Source organism: Hyperolius riggenbachi, chromosome 5 (genome assembly GCF_040937935.1).
Source record: "Hyperolius riggenbachi isolate aHypRig1 chromosome 5, aHypRig1.pri, whole genome shotgun sequence".
Lineage (NCBI taxonomy): Eukaryota > Metazoa > Chordata > Amphibia > Anura > Hyperoliidae > Hyperolius > Hyperolius riggenbachi.
The window spans coordinates 92,001,687-92,019,936 of record NC_090650.1 but is presented as its reverse complement, the minus strand read 5'-3'; the positions used below and the strand labels follow the sequence as shown (position 1 = coordinate 92,019,936).

The 18,250-nt window shown below is 42.3% G+C and overlaps 1 protein-coding gene across 4 annotated transcripts in view; it reads left to right on the top strand.

Annotated features, from left to right (window-relative positions):
* Window positions 1–18,250, top strand: part of HDAC9 (histone deacetylase 9) — a 660,228-nt gene that overhangs the window by 142,089 nt on the left and 499,889 nt on the right. For all 4 annotated transcript variants that reach the window (XM_068235994.1, XM_068235993.1, XM_068235991.1 and 1 more), the window contains exon 3: window positions 13,520–13,558. In XM_068235994.1, coding sequence (XP_068092095.1) covers window positions 13,520–13,558 — 39 coding nt within the window. The remainder of the gene's footprint in view (window positions 1–13,519; window positions 13,559–18,250) is intronic.

The following is an 18,250-nucleotide window of genomic DNA, read 5'->3' as shown; positions in this document are numbered from 1 at the left end:
AAATGTATGTCAAATGTTTCTTTATAATGAATGATGCAAAATGAGGGCCCCTGAGTGGTAACACTGACTTCCAACACAACACATCCATTTAGAAAACAAGAGCACAGCACCCCAGAGAGACGGTTTTTCTAAATGACTTAGTAATTCCCACTGCATGTAAAACCTAATGCCAAAACTCCACCGGGGGAAGAGGGAGAGGGGTTATGTTATTTGTTTCTGCTCATTAGGACTCTGGGATCATTAAGGAAATGTTTACATCCTGCCCATGTCACATGCTTTCAGCAGGCAAAGTGCTGCTTTCAGTAGGTGATCAAGAAACCTTTCAGATGGGCCTGCGTACGTATTAGTGTAAACACTCGCAGGCCTATATTAATATAGAGTGACAATACAATTTTGAAGATTTATGGAACACTTTAAAGGATAATTGTACTCTGAGGAGAAATTCCAGTCCTGCAATACGTAGACTACAAGGAGAAAATTGTTAGAGCGTGCCTTCGGCAGTCTTAAAGAGAAACCGTAAGAATTGAAATTCATCCCAATCAGTAGCTGATAACCCCTTTTACATAAGAAATTCTTTCCTTTTCTCAAACGGATCACCAGGGGGCTCTGTACGGCTGATATTGTGGTGAAACCCCTCCCACAGGAAACTGTGAGGACCATGGTCCTGGCAGTTTCCTGTCTGTGAACTTCGTTGCATTGTGGGAAATAGCTGTTTACAGCTGTTTCCAACTGCCAAAAAAGCAAGCAACAGCTACTTCCACTAACATCAACTACCAGCAGTAAAAATGTCACCATGTGATAAATGTAAGAATGTAAATCAGGGAGAGGAAAGATTTTACAATGTGCAAACACTGACTAAATCATTTATACATAATTATTGTAAAAATGAAGCACTTTTTTATTGCATTATTTTCACTGGAGTTCCTCTTTAAAGTGGACCTGAACTTTTTCACAGGACAGAAGGAAAACATAGGGCTTGATTTACAAAAGAGTGCAAACTCTTTGCACAGCGTCTTTTTACGCGAATTTTCGCATTGCGTGCGATCGCGAAAATTTGCGATCGTGCGCAGTGCAAAAATTAGCGCAAAACCGGCCGTGTTAAGAGATAGCACTCTTTTGTGAATCAAGCCCATAGAGAGATGCACCCTGTATGTATTTAGAGAGATTAGCCTGTTTAATTCCCCCTCATCTGTGTCTAATCACCAGTGTAAGTTGATCTCTCAGCTGTGTCAGCTGGCTGCCTTGGCAGAGTAGCTAATTTGTAAACACAGGATGTTAACCTGCTTCCAGGAAAGCAGGAAGTAGACACACTGCAGATGTATTGCAGGATTTGTATCAGCAGTAACAATTACATGTTTTTCTGTAATGGTTATTATGCTGTTGCTTATCTTTTAGAGCAGAGAGGAAGTTCTGAGTTCAGTTCTGCTTTAAGATTCGTACACACGTCGTACACAAGTGCATGACCAGCTCCACAACATGACCAACCCCATGACAAAATGTTTGCACGACTTGTATTTTCCACCAGACTAACCAACTAAACAACCAACTCAGGCAAACCGCCTGTTATCAGTTGTTCAGCTAGTCGTTCGCCACGTGTACACGCCTGATTGTCATCCAACACACCAAAATCAAACGACAATCGGGTGGATTTGTTGGACGTGTGTAGGAGCCTCAAGAGAAGAGTGAAGTGTGAAAGTCTCCATAGACTTCCATTGCTTTTGCGGCCCCTTGCGGCAAAATAGGGTAACGCAGCGCAGGTTTGCAGTGGTGGGCCTAAATTTCGCAAATGCGAAATTTTGCATAGAAATTCGCAATTACACATCGTAATCGTAAAGCAGGATTTTGGAGAAAATCATAATTCATTTCGTATGCAATAGTAATATTTCATAAATTCGCGTAATTTTTGCGCAATTTCGTGAAATTTTGTAACGACTTTAACGGTTAATAGCAAAGCCCCCATACGTGCTTTTGCTACTAAAATTGCTACATATGTTAAGGAGAATATTTGGGTACAAGTCAAAAAAAAGGATTTTTTTCAAAAAGACCTTGTAGTTTTTGAGAAAATCGATTTTAAATATGCAAAAAAAAAAAATGTTTTTTTAAACGTCACTCACTTTTTTTTTGTTTAACCTATTTTAGTTCCTGGACGTAGAAACTACGTCCAGGAACCATGCGCGCTCCCGGCCCGCGGTTCGTTAGCCAGGCAATCAGTGAATCGGGCTATGGTGCCCGATCACTGATTCCTCTCCCCCGCTAAAAAAGCGATAGCTTCTCTCGGAAGCTGCGCTTTTTCTGGCTGTAGCGTCCCCCATGCGTCTCTCTAAGCGTATGTTACGCTTAGAGTGACGTCATGTAAACAAACTCATGGCCGCCATCTTGTGGCCAAAAAGTAAAACTATAACTAAAAGTAAAAAAAAATAAAATTCAAACACACATTTACATTATTAATCTCTTGTTTACATCCCACCCTCCCAAAACTACCCAAATAAAATGTTTAATATAAAAAACAAAAAACATTACAATAAAAAAAAATGTAAATATTTACCTAAGGGTCTAAACTTTTTAAATATCAATGTAAAGATGAAATATTTCTATATTTTTTTTATTTTAAACTTGTAAATAGTGATAAATGCAAAACGGAAAAAATGCACCTTTATTTCCAAATAAAATATTGTCGCCATACATTGTGATAGGGACATTTTAACGGTGTAATAACCGGGACATATGGGCAAATACAATACGTGAGTTTTAATTATGGAGGCATGTATTATTTTAAAACTATAATGGCTGAAAACTGAGAAATAATGATTTTTTTTCCGTTTTTTTCTTATTCTTCCTGTTAAAATGCATGTACAGTAAAGTGGCTTTTAGCAAAATGTACCCCCCAAAGAAAGCCTATTTGGTGGCGGAAAAAACAAGATATAGATCAGTTCATTGTGATGAGTAGAGATGTAGCGAACTGTTCCAGGTGAACTTTGGAGGTTCGCGTTCGCCTGCACCAGGCGAACTTTTGCGGAAGTTTGATTCACCCCATAATGCTCTATTGAGCAAAACTTTGACCATCTACATCACAGTCAGCAGTCACATTATTGCCAAACACACTGCTCTCACTGTTGGAGACCCACCCCCCCCTCCAAGCAAGGTCCTTATGCCATTTCACTCACTTGTCTGCCTACACTAATTAGTTAAGGGACAGCTGCTTTCCTCCACCCTTCTACCTCCTACCGGAGGATCTCATCTGCCAGGGAATTATACTATTTCTAAAACCAGTTTACATAACATAGCTGGGAATCGAACCCAGGTCTAACTGTGTGGTGGGCAAGCACCCTAACTGCTGTACCACAACAGTACTAACTGAAGCTGGCCTAGCATTTACTATTTATGCTCAATGCAATAGAAACATTAGGTTGCTTAAAGGGAACCTTAACTGAGAGTGATATGGATGTTTCCTGTAAACAATACCAGTTGCCTGGCAGTCTAGCTGATCTATGTGACTGCAATAGTGGCTGAATCACACCCTGAAACAAGCATGCAACTAATCCAGTCTGACTTCAGTCAGAGCACCTGATCTGCATGCTTGTTCAGGGGCTGTGGCTAAAAGTATTAGAGACACAGGATCATCAGGCAATTCAGGCAACTGGTATTATTTTAAAAGGAAAAATCCATATCCTTCTCCGTTTAGGTTCCCTTTAAGGATTTGTAGCATAAAAGCCAACTCACATTGGCTGGGAATCAAACCCAGGTCTCACTGTGTGGTGGGCAAGCACCCTAACCACTGTACCACAACAGTACTAACTGAAGCTGGCCTAGCATTTACTATTTATGCTCAATGCAATAGAAACATTAGGTTGCTTAAAGGGAACCTTAACTGAGAGTGATATGGATGTTTCCTGTAAACAATACCAGTTGCATGGCAGTCCAGCTGATCTCTGTGACTGCAATAGTGGCTGAATCACACCCTGAAACAAGCATGCAGCTAATCCAGTCTGACTTCAGTCAGAGCACCTGATCTGCATGCTTGTTCAGGGGCTGTGGCTAAAAGTATTAGAGACACAGGATCAGCATGCGATTCAGGCAACTGGTATTATTTTAAAAGGAAAAATCCATATCCTTCACTGTTTAGGTTCCCTTTAAGGATTTGTAGCATAAAAGCCAACTCACATTGGCTGGGATTTGAACCCAAGTCTCACTGTGTGGTGGGCAAGCACCCTATCCACTGTACCACACCAGTACTAACTGAAGCTGGCCTAGCATTTACCATTTATGCTCAATACAAGAGAAAAAGTAGACAAGACAAATAACATTTATATCACGCTTTTCTCCTGGCGGACTCAAAGCGCCAGAGCTGCAGCCACTAGGGCATGCTCTATAGGCAGTAGCAGTGTTAGGAAGACTTGCCTAAGGTCTCCTACTAAATAGGTGCTGGCTTACTGTCTACTTTTTCTCTTGTATTGAGCATAAATGGTAAATGCTAGGCCAGCTTCAGTTAGTACTGTTGTGGTACAGCGGTTAGGGTGCTTGCCCACCACACAGTGAGACCTGGGTTCAAATCCCAGCCAATGTGAGTTGGCTTTTATGCTACAAATCCTTAAAGGGAACCTAAACGGTGAAGGATATGGATTTTTCCTTTTAAAATAATACCAGTTGCCTGAATCGCCTGCTGATCCTGTGTCTCTAATACTTTTAGCCACAGCCCCTGAACAAGCATGCAGATCAGGTGCTCTGACTGAAGTCAGACTGGATTAGCTGCATGCTTGTTTCAGGGTGTGATTCAGCCACTATTGCAGTCACAGAGATCAGCTGGACTGCCAGGCAACTGGTATTGTTTACAGGAAACATCCATATCACTCTCAGTTAAGGTTCCCTTTAAGCAACCTAATGTTTCTATTGCATTGAGCATAAATAGTAAATACTAGGCCAGCTTCAGTTAGTACTGTTGTGGTACAGTGGTTAGGGTGCTTGCCCACCACACAGTTAGACCTGGGTTTGATTCCCAGCTATGGTATGTAAACTGGTTTTTGAAATAGTATGATTCCCTGGCAGATGAGAACCTCCTACCTCAGGGAACAGTAGGAGGGTGGACCTCCAGGTATTAGAGCCCTTGAAACATGTTTTCTATCCTTTTTCCAGCCAATAGAATTTTTTCAAATTTTCAAAGTTCGCCTCCCCATTGAAGTCTATTGCGGTTCGTGAACTTTTTCGCGAACCGAACCTTTCGCGGAGGTTCGCGAACCGAAAATCGGAGGTTCGCGACATCTCTAGTGATAAGTAGTGATAAAGTTATAGGCTAATGAATGGGAGGTAAACATTTCTCAAGTGAAAACGACGGAACGCGAATGGGTTAAAAAACATTTTTTCTTTGCATTTTTAAAATCGATTTCCTCAAAAACTGCAAGGTCATTTTGGAAAATTCTTTTTTTGGCTTGTACCCAATATTCTCGTTAACATATGTAGCAATTTTGGTGTCACTACCATGTATTGGGGCTCTGCTATTCACTGCCAAATTCAGCACAAAATTAGGCAAAAATTACGCCAAATTTTAGCCGAAATAATTACTATACAAAATCAATCGACTTTACAAACCGTAACTATCCACTTTCCCCACCACTACAGTATATCTACGTCAGCAGTGGCACCCTCCAAGCCACAGCGACGTAGATATACTGACCTGGCTGCAGCCCTGCTGTGCAGGAACAGGTGCGCTTCAGAGCGCACCCTCCGGCACTGTCAGCTGCAGTACTAATTGGCATAAGGGAACATGTTCCCTTGTAGCCAATTAGTGACCCCCCCGCGGATGAACGATCACCGCTGTAGCAAACAGCGTGATCCTTCATCTCCCCCTCCTCCGTGCACAGATGGCCATAAAAATGTAAATAAAGCTGCCTCTCTCACCTTACCTCGTTCCAGCGATGAGCCTGCAGCCTGAGCATCCGATCCAAGCTCTGAACTCAGCCGCGTATTGCCGGTGACCCGGGTCCCGGCTTGATGACGTCATCAAGCTGGGACCCGGGTCACTGGCAATACGCGGCTGAGTTCAGAGCAGGGATCGGATGCTCGGGCTGCAGGCTCATCGCTGGAACGAGGTAAGGTGAGAGAGGCAGCTTTATTTACATGTTTTTGGCATCTGTGCACGGAGGGGCTGCCTGATGGGGGGGGGGGGCATACATTTGGCTATCCACACTGGGGGGAGGGTGGGGGGTGCCAAAACAACTGCCAGGCATCTGGATAACTGGTGGGATGACATCTGCCAATGGGGGATCATTTGGTTACCTGGGGGGGGGGGGTAACCTAATACTGGGGGCACATCTGGCTATAATTGGTGGGGGGGGGGCAATTCTGGGGGCACATATGGCTGTAATGGAGGAAATTTTATCCTGGGCACACATCTGCCTATAATGAGGGGTGCCAATCCTGGCGGCGTTACTGTCTGTCTGTACTGGGGGGTGGTAGATACATGGGACACATCTGACTATACGGGGGGTGCTGATATTGGGGTCACATCTGGCTAAACTGGGAGGGTTGGGCTGATACTCGGGGCACATCTGACTATATTAGGGGGGACAGAAAACTGGTGGAATGGTTTTATCACTGTGGCACTTTTTTTTTTAAACTGGAATTGTTAAAAACTGAGAAATAATTCATTTTTTTTATTTTTGTTCCCTTTTTTCAATTAAAATGCCTAGAAAACAAAATTGTTCTTGGGACTAAATACCCCCATCGAAAGCCTTGTTTGTCTTGAAAAAAACGATATATATATCATTTAGGTGTAGTGAGTAGGGATAAAGTTATTCCTGATTGAATAGGGACATAGCTAAAACGTAAAAACTGCTCTGGTCAATGAGGGGAAAACAAGGTCTGGATGCGAAGTGGTTAAGTATAACCGTAAATGCAAAAAATTACGTGAAATTTTGCGTAATCGTAATTAGCTGATTACGATCATCGCTGCAGGTTTACATTGCAAGTGTAAATAGGTCCTAAGGAAACAATCAGTAATGGGATCATTTTGAGATCGGTTAAGCCCGCCAGCTTTTCTGTTTTCATAGAAAACTATCGGAATAATCTGATTGAAAATACAATTGTTCATTAAAAATTGTATCCTTAATATGCGCTTAAAGGCATTTTACATTTTTTCTGAGACTTTCTGGGTAAAAACAAGTACCAAATTGCTATTACAACTTAACATGAACCCAAGGTGAACCTCGAGTCGAAAAACAGATACTTACCTAAGAAGAGGGAAGCCTCTAGATCCTCAAGAAGCTTATTGTGTCCTCCTTACCTCTACCGCTGGTTGCCCTTTGGAAGATGTCGGCCACGCTCCTCTTCATGCAGGAAACGAGTGCAGCACAGCATGCAGGTACAGCACGGCATGCAGGTACAACACGGCATGCAGGTAGCCTGGTATAGCACAGCATGTGGGTGCAGCACGGCATGCAGGTACAGCACGGCATGCAGGTACAGCACAGCATGCAGGTACAGCACGGCATGCTGGAGACGAATGCAGCACAGCATGCAGGTACAGCACGGCATGTAAGTACAGCACATCACGGCAATGCAGGTACAACACAGCATGCAGGTACAACACAGCATGCAGGTACAGCATGGCATGCAGGTACAGCACGGCATGCAGGTACAGCACAGCACGTGGGTGCAGCACAGCATGCAGGTACAGCACGACTGTGCCTGCGTAGAAGTAGCACGAAGGCTCTGGGTTATTTTTGTGAATAAATGGTAATAACAGAGGCGCCAAATTAGAATAAAACAATTAAGAGGGAAGCCTCTAGATCCTCAAGAAGCTTATTGTGTCCTCCTTACCTCTACCGCTGGTTGCCCTTTGGAAGATGTCGGCCACGCTCCTCTTCATGCAGGAAACGAGTGCAGCACAGCATGCAGGTACAGCACGGCATGCAGGTACAACACGGCATGCAGGTAGCCAGGTATAGCACAGCATGTGGGTGCAGCATGGCATGCAGGTACAGCACATCACGGCAATGCAGGTACAACACAGCATGCAGGTACAGCACAGCACGTGGGTGCAGCACGGCATGCAGGTAAAGCACGGCCTGCAGGTACAACACAGCATGCAGGTACAGCACGGCATGCAGGTACAACACGGCATGCAGGTACAGCGCAGCATGCAGGTACAGCACGGCATGCAGGTACAACACAGCATGCAGGTACAGCATGGCATGCAGGTACAGCATGGCATGCAGGTACAGCATGGCATGCAGGTACAGCACAGCACGTGGGTGCAGCACGGCATGCAGGTACAGCACGGCATGCAGGTACAGCACAGCATGCAGGTACAGCACGGCATGCTGGAGACGAATGCAGCACAGCATGCAGGTACAGCACGGCATGTAAGTACAGCACATCACGGCAATGCAGGTACAACACAGCATGCAGGTACAACACAGCATGCAGGTACAGCATGGCATGCAGGTACAGCACGGCATGCAGGTACAGCACAGCACGTGGGTGCAGCACAGCATGCAGGTACAGCACGACTGTGCCTGCGTAGAAGTAGCACGAAGGCTCTGGGTTATTTTTGTGAATAAATGGTAATAACAGAGGCGCCAAATTAGAATAAAACAATTAAAATCCGTTTAAAAGGAGGGGGGTTGGTGGTTACCACCCTCAGGTATATAATGACCAGCCAATGGGTTGTTATAAATAAATAAACAGTAAAATTTATTATAAGCCCTCCAGGCATGCAACGCGTTTCACAGGTCAAAAGCCCGCTTCATCAGGCAATCAGTGTTGGAGATACACAAGCTGTGTCAATCTAAGGGCCCAGCGCCTACTGTGTAGTGACATACTGTGACATAGTAGCTCTTTCATTCCCATCAATAGTTTGGAATGATACAAAGTGTCTCCTTGTATCAGAATAAATTGATTGTATCAAATAAATTGAGAAATCCATTTTGTTTTACCTGGTGCAGTCCCTGCTATCTCCCCGTATCGGTCTTGGGTAGAAGTCTTTGTTCATTAGTTTGTATTTACTCTACTCTGCTGGTTGCTGATAAAAGAATGCACAAAGGTAATTTCAGTGAAGCTTGTTCTTACAGGAAGCATAATGTAATTCATTATTCCAATAATAGCATGTGTTATACTTATTGTTGCCTCGGCTGACTTTCTTCTAATAGGAACTGTTCAATCAAAATTGTGTTTTTGTGCTCCTGATTTGGTTAAGAACATAATAATATTTCCTCCCAAATGGATTTTCTGAAAACATTTATACGGAATTCAGTGTAGATTATTGTTTGCAAAAACAGGAATACAGCGGGGGATATTTATCAGCTTCTCCGCATGGCGACAGGGTGAAAAATACGAGCAGCGAGACCGATAACGAGACAAATTTACTGGAAATCTTCTGCATGCTTCATAAACCCCCCTCCCCCACATCCTTTAGAGAGAGCACTGGGCTTAATTCATTTTGAACTGATGGGCAAATAATTCCTTTAAAGTGGTTATCCCCACCCAGGAGGCAGAAATTGGGGAGTTGTATATTTTGGTGATCTTTGTCCAGGGCAGTGTTGTACATCTTAGGATCCTGGCTGCCTTTACCATACGTAGGCTAGAGAAGAACCTCCTTGCACTGCCAGGCAGCCAACTGCCCCCGCTGTTAGAACCAAAAAAGCAATTTTTACATATAGAGCTCTCATTCACAAGAAAACCACCAAGCAGGAGCCAATCTTTTAGGCACTCCGAACTTACTGTCTACAGTATAAAGGCACATAATATAGATATACCGTTCACCCACCACCATCTATGCTTTGGGGCGCCTTCTCCATCCCAGTTGTTATGTCACAGCCCCCCAGCTGCTCTGGGGGGTTAGTCTAGTGTTCAGTTTCTGAACTATTGCTTTTTTCTGGAGCACGGCCCACATATTTGATGACTAAAGAACCCGAGTGAGGACGGGATTTCCTCACCTGCCTTCATACTGTGGTTGCTAGTCGTGCAATCCACACTTGTGAGTATTCTTTTGCTCTTTAAGACTACGTGATCAGCACTTGACATACTACACCATAGGGGTCTCCTGTTGTTTCTGTGTTATATCCTGTCTTCCTGAGAAGTCTGTTGACACCCTCTTCTTATTCACAAGAGGTAGGTGCGGTTCTTCCATGAAGCAACGTGAATCATGTGCTTCAGGACAGCAACAGTTAGAGGGCGGCAAGTGGCAGCTCCCCTCCCCAAATGTGCCCCTTCTCACACTCCCTGTCTCCCCCTCCCTAGATGCGCAGTGGCGCTTCACTCACCTGCTCTTGGCGTTCCAGCAGTGGCAACATCTGCCCATCCAGCGGGTCACATCACACACGGTCACTGTAGTAGGAGAGGAAGCAGGACTTCAGGTGAAGTCAGGTGACCCCATCGCTAATCTGTTGAAAGTGGGTGAGTGATGCTGCGCCAGTACAGCACATACCTGGCAAACTGTGAATAAGAGCCGGGATGCTACGGGCAAGCAGGGAAGAGATTGGAGGAAGCAGAGGGAAGTGAGAGTAGTGCCAGTTCCTGCAATGCACAGCCCGATGTGTCTCTTCTCTACGGTCTGGCTTTGCACACACAATGGGCTTGATTCACAAAAGAGTGCTAACTGTTAGCACGGCCGTTTTCACATTTCCTGCGATTGCAAATTTTTGCGCGAAACAATAATGTCTTTGCACGCAAACGCAATTTTTTTGCGCGGAATCGATATCGCTTTCGCGCACAAATTCGCGTTTGCGCACGAAAACGTTACAGTTTCACGCAAAAATTCGCGATCGCGCAAAATGCGAAAATTCATGCGAAAACGGCCATGCTAACAGTTAGCACTCTTTTGTGAATCAAGCCCAATGTATTGCTTCAGACGGCAAAAAAGTCTAGAATCGGCCCTGACAAGAGGCACCATAGTGACCTATAGTAGAACCTAGTAAATGATTTACCTACTTTTATGTTAATTATCCTGGTTTCAGCATCAGAAACACTTTCTATATCTATATATAGCTGTATATCGGTATGTAACGCCGCCGTCCCATTGAAGTTTAGCCTAGGCTGTTTAGTTATGCAGGATTTTCCTCCCAGAGCATTTTTGAAGACCGAAGCACATACGCAATTAACTTTTCTTCTGAGTGTCTACCTAGGTGATACATTTTAATCTTCTTTTTAAAATAGCTTTCCAGCAATTTGCAATTGAAAAAGTACCAAAAAGTCAGTGAAAAGGTACTTAAAATGTTATTTGAGTATTTTATTATTTGTAGGTGGTTTAAAGGATACCCGAAGTGACATGTGACATGATGAGATAGACATGTGTATGTACAGTGCCAAGCACACAAATAACTATGCTGTGTTCCTTTTTTTTCTTTCTTTGTCTGAAAGAGTTAAATATCAGGTATGTAAGTGGCTGACTCAGTCCTGACTCAGACAATAGTTACTACAGTGTGACCCTCACTGATAAGAAATTCCAACTATAAAACACTTTCCCAGCAGAACATGGCTTCTGAGAGCAGGAAAGAGATGAAAAGGGTAATTTCTTATCAGTGAGGGTCACACTGTAGTCACTTCCTGTCTGAGTCAGGACTGAGTCAGCCACTTACATACCTGATATTTAACTCTTCAGGCAGAGAAAGAAAAAAAAGGAACACAGCATAGTTATTTGTTTGCTAGACACTGTACATACACATGTCTATCTCATCATGTCACATGTCACTTCGGGTATCCTTTAAAAAGCATTTTATTGACAAGGTTTGAGAATATCACCTAGGAGAAAACGGAGGAGAAAAAGATCCAGAGCTCATAGTCCAAGGCCTATATGCAATTAACTTTGTCTCCTGAGTTTTCTCCTAGAAATTTTTCGTCTTCTTTTTAAAATATTTTTTTCTGCTCTTTGCAATTGAAAAAGCACCAAAAAATTGTGGTAAAGTACTACTGAAATTGTTTTGAGTATTTTCTTGCTTTCTTGGAATTTAAAAGGCATTTATTTGACAAGTTGTGAAAATAACACCTAGGAGAAAAGTTAGTAGAAAAAGCTAATTGCATATGGGCCCAGCAGAAAGCAAGAAAATACTCAAAATAATTTTGTCTGTGCTTTTCACCTACTTTTTGGTACTTTTTCAGTTGAAAAGGGCTGGAAAGTTATTTTAAATAGAACATGAAAATATATCTCCCAGGAGAAAACTCGGGAGAAAAAGCTAATTGCATATAGGCCCAGGTGTTGTTTTTACTAACTTTGGAGCCACAGTTAAACATTCCATAGTGATACACCTTGCCAGCAGTAAAGATGCCGCCACCTGTGATACATTTAAGAATGTAAATTGGGTAGAATAAAGATTTTGCAGTGGGCAAACATTGACTAATTAATTGATAAAGTAATATTGTTAAAAATAAGCAATGTTATTCATTACGCTACATTCAGTAAAGTACCTTTTTAGGTCTGTTTCATACCAAGAGCACTTTTCAGCATTTATTAATCATAAATTAAAAAGGTGCTGCATGTAGCATTTTTGCAGCAATTGTGATTATGTAGAAAGTATACAGAAACAAAAGCACTGTGAAAATCGCTAAAAATATGCTAATCACAGAGAAATCGTACTTGAGGGGATTGGGCTGGGCCATACAACTACCTCCAGAAAGGGGCATCGGCACTGCCTGGGAAGGAGGGAGGGGTCGGGCACCACAAGTAATGCTTTTTGGTTCCTTTTGCCCAGGTTTGCTACATGCATTTCTGGACACGTGAAAATACTGTAGTTCTGCTTTGCGGTCCTTCTACAGCAGCTTGCTGCAATCTCCATTATAGTCTATTGAACATGACACACTGCCTGTGATACGATGCAGTGCTCCTGGTAATGCATAAACTGCAGTGTGTCACCGTGTGACTTCCATATTATTCCTGTAAGTGCACCGGAAGTGCACTGTTATTTCGTTATTTTGGGGGAATTGCTCCGTGGCTACAATGCACGGTGTGACTTTTTGGCTCTGACGCATTGCGATTGTTCCAAATCGTACCGCAGCAAAAGTAAAGGAACCCTTAATAAAAACACATCAGCTTCTGAAAAAATCTGAAAATTTTCAAATAGCTAAATGAATATATGCCAGCTTTTTCAAGTAACCATACATGTAGGTTTAATTGCCCATTTTAGTAGCCCGCTTGTACCAGCAACTTGGGATGCATGGAAAAATCTCCACTGACCCAGGAATTAAAAGCGGAGCTAGAAAAACTGGCAGCTGTATGAATTAGCTAGCAACTTACTGATTTGTAGCTAGTGACTTTCATTTGTTAGCTCTGCTTTCAGTTCCTGGGTGTGTGGAAATTTGCATGCTAAGAGAATTTTGCACTCAGTCAGTCATGTCATATACATTTTTGCTGTATTTTTTCAATATTATTTTGTTTCAATGATTGTAATGTACTGGTCTGTGTACCACATGGTGTTAAAAACAATAATAGAATAGATAAAAGGCTGGAAAACAGTCAGTAGTATATGTCACGCCCTGCACACTGAGAAATTGTATGGATATTAACATGTTTTTTGTTGTTATGTACTTGCAGGGAAAGTACTTGTGCATACATTCTTTGAAGAGGACATAAGTGAGTACACAGTTCACAATGGTTACATGTTGCCCTGTTGTGAAATTGACCCTGTAGCGTGAGAGATATGAAGGTGTCCATATTTCCCTCCTTTTAAACAACGCCAATCACCTGTCTGTCCTGCTGATCCTATATTCTTCTTCTTTAAAGAGACACTGAAGCGAAAAAAATAATAATTATGATATAATAAATTGGTTGTGTAGTATGGATAATTACTACAACATTTCTAGCAAAGAAAATATTCTCATTTTTATTTTCAATTATATAGTGTTTTTTTTTATAACATTGCATCATTCTCTAATATTTGCAGTTTACACACTACTCAGCATTCTTAATGATTTTACAGAGCAGGCCAGTGAACTTATGAACTGTACTCTGCAGAGAAAAAGAAGATACAGTGACTGAAAGTTCAGATAACAAGCTTCAGAAGACAGAGCTCTGTGCGACTTTGAAAGTCATGGCGTTTAGTGGCTCTTTTGCATAGATAACAACTGGAGTTTCTTAACTCTTCCTGAACTGGAAACAATATTAGACTCATGTCTCTGCTCCTAATGTTTTATTTCTTAGCTGTACTACACATACAAATCATTAAATCATAAGATTATTTTCACTTCAGATTTACTATAACCTAACCCTACTCTCACACAGAACCCTCCCTCTACTAATGTCTAACCCTTACACCCCCGCCCCTATTCCTGGTGGTGCCTAACTCTTATTTTTCCCCGTTGGTGCTTAATCCTTAACCTACCCTAAGCCAAAAAGCCACGACTAGCGGCATTAGAGGGAAATGTGAGCACCCAGATACTTCCACAATGTGATTTTTGTATTGAGACTTCCTATTGCCATTTTATGAATTTCACTATGATTTTCATATTGAAAATTCCACTATATGCTTTTAATATTGAGACTGCAATTGTCGTTATATGAATTTTTTGTATTGAAACTTGCACAGTATGATTTTTCCATATTGAGACTTCCTATTGCCGTAAACAAACATTGTGCGCTCTTATTATGCTGTGGACGCCGCAAAAGCCGCTAATAACATTGTGCAGCATGCTACATCCATTTTAACTGGTTGCCATATGCTCCCTTTTTTCCTTTCTTCGGCTCTGACTAATGTTTGACCACAATAAGGCCCCGCTTGAAGCTATGCATGTTACATTTTACAATAATGCAATATATTAATGTATGCAAACACACTACCCATAATACTAGTCGGCATGTGCACACCTCTATATCGTGATGGATTCCATTTTTCGGAAGTACTGTCTACTGCACATTTCTGGGTAAAATTTGTACGCACCACAAAAAATGCCTAGAATATGAAATAATGTGCATTACGCAACACGTTTATTGAGAGGACCTGCTAATTTCAAGTGTGTGTGATTCAGACACTAACGACGCCAGAGAGAGCCATGGTCACTTTCAGCAAAGACTTGTTGCTAACGATATATATGAGGAAATTTAAGGAAACTATTAAATATTACCATTGTTACTTGTAGTGTCAGGTAGTCTAGCATGTATTAACACATTTTAAGAAAGGCAACAAAAAAGAACACATTTCTGTGGTTGATTGTAGTAATCTTTCAAAACAATGGAAAAATTCATTGTAGACATTACAAAAATGAGACATGCAAAAACGAGGAAAGCATTTGTTGGCTTTCGGCAGCTCTTTCTGGCATGCAGCGTTTTTACCCCGCAAGGCAGAGGACATGGAAGCGTCGCGGTAATCAAACATGGAAGCAGTCTGTTGCTTCCAGTATTGGTTAAGCTCCATGCAGACGATGGCAAAATCGGGGTCGAAACGCAAACTAAGTTAAGCTCTTAATATGAATTGTTGTAGAAGGAGACACTATTTTATTAACCCGAAGAAGCAGGTTTATCCCGAGAAACACATTGTTTATTTTGGCGTTCAATAAATTAAATCTTTAACCTTAGTATGGAGGTTAACTGTTCCTTACTAATACCATCCTTACTGTTTATTGTTCACTCATATTGAGTGGCCTTCTCCCACCCTGTATACCTTCCTATAACTACAAGGGTTGTGTGAAAAAAAGAGGGAACACCAAGAGCCCAATATAGTGTAGTACAGTGGCTTGCAAAAGTATTCGGCCCCCTTGAAGTTTTCCACATTTTGTCACATTACTGCCACAAACATGAAACAATTTTATTGGAATTCCGCGTGAAAGACCAATACAAAGTGGTGTACACGTGAGAAGTGGAACGAAAATCATACATGATTCCAATCAATTTTTACAAATCAATAACCGCAATGTGGGGTGTGCGTAATTATTCGGCCCCCTGAGTCAATACTTTGTAGAACCACCTTTTGCTGCAACTACAGCTGCAAGTCTTTTAGGATATGTCTCTACCAGCTTTGCACATCTAGAGACTGAAATCCGTGCCCATTCTTCTTTGCTAAACAGCTCCAGCTCAGTCAGATTAGATGGACAGCATTTGTGAACAGCAGTTTGCAGATCTTGCCACAGATTCTCGATTGGATTTAGATCTGCACTTTGACTGGGCCATTCTAACACATGGATATGTCTTGTTTTAAACCATTCCATTGCTGCCCTGGCTTTATGTTTAGGGTCGTTGTCCTGCTGGAAGGTGAACCTCATCCCCAGTCTCAAGTCTTTTGCAGACTCCAAGAAGTTTTCTTCCAAGATTGCCCTGTATTTGGCGCCATCCATCTTCCCATCAACTCTGACCAGCTTCCCTGTCCCTGCTGAAGAGAAGCACCCCCAAAGCATGATGCTGCCACCACCATATTTGACAGTGGGGATGGTGTGTTCAGAGTGATGTGCATTGTTAGTTTTCTGCCACACATAGCGCTTTGCATTTTGGCCAAAAAGTTAAATTTTGGTCTCATCTGACCAGAGCACCTTCTTCCACATGTTTGCTGTGTCCCCCACATGGCTTGTGCCAAACTGCAAACGGGACTTCTTATGCTTTTCTGTTAACAATGGCTTTCTTCTTCCCACTCTTCCATAAAGGCCAACTTTGTGCAGTGCATGACTAATAGTTGTCCTATCGACAGATTCCCCCACCTGAGCTGTAGATCTCTGCAGCTCGTCCAGAGTCACCATGGGCCTCTTGACTGCATTTCATATCAGCGCTCTCCTTGTTCGGCCTGTGAGTTTAGGTGGGCGGCCTTGTCTTGGTAGGTTTACAGTTGTGCCATACTCCTTCCATTTCTGAATGATCGCTTGAACAGTGCTCCGTGGGATGTTCAAGGCTTTGGAAATCTTTTTGTAGCCTAAGCCTGCTTTCAATTTCTCAATAACTTTATCCCTGACCTGTCTGGTGTGTTCTTTGGACTTCATGGTGTTGTTGCTCCCAATATTCTCTTAGACAACCTCTGAGGCTGTCACAGAGCAGCTGTATTTGTACTGACACACAGGTGCACTCTATTTATTCATTAGCACTCATCAGGCAATGTCTATGGGCAACTGACTGCACTCAGACCAAAGGGGGCTGAATAATTATGCACACCTCACTTTGCAGTTATTGATTTGTAAAAAATGTTTGGAATCATATATGATTTTCGTCCCACTTCTCAAGTGTACACCACTTTGTATTGGTCTTTCACATGGAATTCCAATAAAATTGATTCATGTTTGTGGCAGTAATGTGACAAAATGTGGAAAACTTCAAGGGGGCCGAATACTTTTGCAAGCCACTGTATGTACTAGTAATGTATAATTGGAAGAGTAATAATATTAATTTACTCACAAACCAGGGTTACCAATTAGGCAACCACTGTCAAAGCAGGTGGGGAGATTGTCCTGACCCCACTCAGAATTAAAAAGTCGCTCTCTGTACTAGAACAGAGGTGCCAACAGGATAAAAAACACTAAAAGAACTTAAAAACCTATCTTGGTAATAGAGGAGGTAGTGGTGGACTTACCTCCTCCATGCAGAACATACGACTGTGGATTTTCAGTCAAAACTATTTTATTGGATACTCCAAATAAAGTGCAATGCGTTTCGAGGGGTACAAACCCACTATGTCTAACAGAGGCGCTCAGCGTTGATGATACTGGCAGATGATATTTACTCCTATCTGTTATTGCCTGATGAAGTGGGTTTGTACTCCGCGAAACGCGTTGCACTTTATTTGGAGTATCCAATAAAATTGTTTTGCCTGAAAATCCACAGTCATATGTTCTGCTTGGAGGAGGTAAGTCCACCACTACCTCCACTATTACCGAGATTGGTTTTTAAGTTCTTTTAGTGTTTTTTATCCTGTTGGCGCCTCTGTTATCCTATTATCTACAAGGGTTGTGTGTTCACTAATTAGCCATAAACATTACATTGTTTACATATAGTCTGAGAGAGTCTTAACAGGTTGGAATATTGTCCTGGAAATCCAGAAGATCAATGCAAACCAAACCTAAACCAATTACAGCTTAATCATCACATTAGTAGCTCCTGCTATCTGATTGTTATGCTGTTCAGGCCTCTTGTGTTAGGCTAATTAGCAGTGTCCATTAAGGTGTTAGAATTACCATCCATCCTTTTTGTAATGCAACTGGCAGTTGTGCATAAAGGCGCGCACACACGCCGTACTTTTGGAAACGACGGGTCCATCAGACCCTCCTGCGGGGCGGTCGTTCTGCCGACAGTTGAACGTGAGTACAAGCTGTCGGAAGACTGATAAGACTGTTTGTGACTGATCCGCCGTGCCCC